This window comes from Eimeria mitis, genomic scaffold, assembly GCF_000499745.2.
Source record: "Eimeria mitis Houghton genomic scaffold, Emh_scaff1524, whole genome shotgun sequence".
NCBI lineage: Eukaryota > Apicomplexa > Conoidasida > Eucoccidiorida > Eimeriidae > Eimeria > Eimeria mitis.
The window spans coordinates 9,084-10,732 of record NW_013569638.1 but is presented as its reverse complement, the minus strand read 5'-3'; the positions used below and the strand labels follow the sequence as shown (position 1 = coordinate 10,732).

At 52.9% G+C, this 1,649-nt stretch overlaps 1 protein-coding gene across 1 annotated transcript in view; it reads left to right on the top strand.

Moving 5' to 3' along the window:
• Positions 1-386: 386 nt before the first annotated feature.
• The window catches only part of EMH_0038820 (uncharacterized protein), a gene marked incomplete at both ends in the record, with an annotated part of 2,274 nt that continues 1,011 nt past the window's right edge, over positions 387-1,649 (top strand). Inside the window, 2 exons of the mRNA XM_013495329.1 lie at positions 387-1,074; positions 1,227-1,579. Coding sequence (XP_013350783.1) covers positions 387-1,074; positions 1,227-1,579 — 1,041 coding nt within the window. The remainder of the gene's footprint in view (positions 1,075-1,226; positions 1,580-1,649) is intronic.

Below are 1,649 nucleotides of genomic sequence, written 5' to 3'. Positions count from 1 at the left end.
GCCGCCCACAAGGGGTGTCGAGAGTGGAGTCCAGTCAGTGTGTTTTCGCCCTGCAATACCAACTCAGCATTTTTATTATATTTTAAGAGACATATGCTTTGTTGTTTGCATATGGGGTTTTCTCAAACAAGGGTGAGGAATCGTCCGGCGGCGGTACTAAGAATCTGTTCGCCAGAGAGGACGAGCTTCCATCCTTGTGTTTTGATTGCTGTTACATTTACCGAGTGTTTATTCCTTGTGTAGTAATTGATCTAAGTAGACGAAACCCCTAGGGGTATTTTTTCTTTGTCTTCCGTTGCCCATCCCAATGGCTGGGCGTAATGGCTCTCCTTTTGAATGATGTTGAACCCAGAGCCAGCACATCCGCTGCCATCGGCTGGGGAGGCATGGAGTCCGAGTCCTTGGGCCGTACTGACACCGCCGAAGGCCCGGGGACTATGGAGGCCTTCGAGGAAGCCGAGCGCAGTCAGGCAGCGTTTTCCGAACTTACACAATCTAGCTTGCCTTCCCTGTTGGCAAGCGCTGCCGACTCCAGTCTCACCGCTACAAGGCACTTTATGTATGGAGAGGAATTCATGTCAACTGAACAGGCTAGGACCGACGTAGCAGGCTCACCGCCTTTGCCGCAGAAAAACAAGGTGGGACGTAGGGTGCCATCCCCCACCCTTATCGCTGCGATCCTCTTCTCCGTTACATGCTTGGGGTTGCTCACAGCCAGACCCCTGGCAGTATCTGGCATTTCAAGGTTAGAAATGGCACTTCACGGCCAGAAGAAGGTGCAGGAGACGCATCCGGTGGAGCAACAGGGGCAGCAAGAGAAGAAGCAGCAGGAACAGCAGACACATGAACAGCCGCAGCAACAAACGCAGCATCAGCAGTACGAGGGGAGAGGGGCTGAAGAGAGATTGCTGTTGCAGGATTTGGATTATGTGCAGGAGTTCGATTCCGTGGTTACCCTACTGGCTGAAACCTTGGGGGTTGGTGATGACCGTTCGCAGTCTGCTATTCAAGACGTTCGCAAGTCCTTAGACAGGGCCAAGGAGGTACAGAAGAAGGTCCTGGAGGGTTCTATAGGTCCGTCAGAGACGCCTGAGAGTNAGACAGGGCCAAGGAGGTACAGAAGAAGGTCCTGGAGGGTTCTATAGGTCCGTCAGAGACGCCTGAGAGTTTAATGCAGAATGCTTTGGACAGCAGCTTAGCTGCTGTGTCTCGGCTGTGTGAAACAGCCCGGAAACAAGCGCTGAGGATGGCGCGACAAACGGAGAATGTTCAGCCTCCTCCTGAAATTTCGTCTCAGGAGCTAGAGGCACTAGCACGTGTGGACTTAGAAGCCACAGATTCCCTCGCGTATCATATGGGGAATCTTATGTTTTCTTACCAGTCGTCTATGCGGCAGGCTTCAAGGGCTCAAGCAGATCTCAAGGTGCTAGCAGCAGGGACCGGCAAGAGCAAGGCGGTGCTATCTGCAGTTGCAACAGACGCAGAAATTCTGAAAGGAGCACTTGAAATTGCACAGGCGGGGAGACAGTCTACTGTTGACTTGACAGCTGCTGCAACTACGTTGATGCTGTCTCACGCCGTGCGGGAGCAAGCTTGCGTGCACAGGCAATCTCGAGATTTCCTGGAGGAGTGCAAAGCCATTTGCAGCA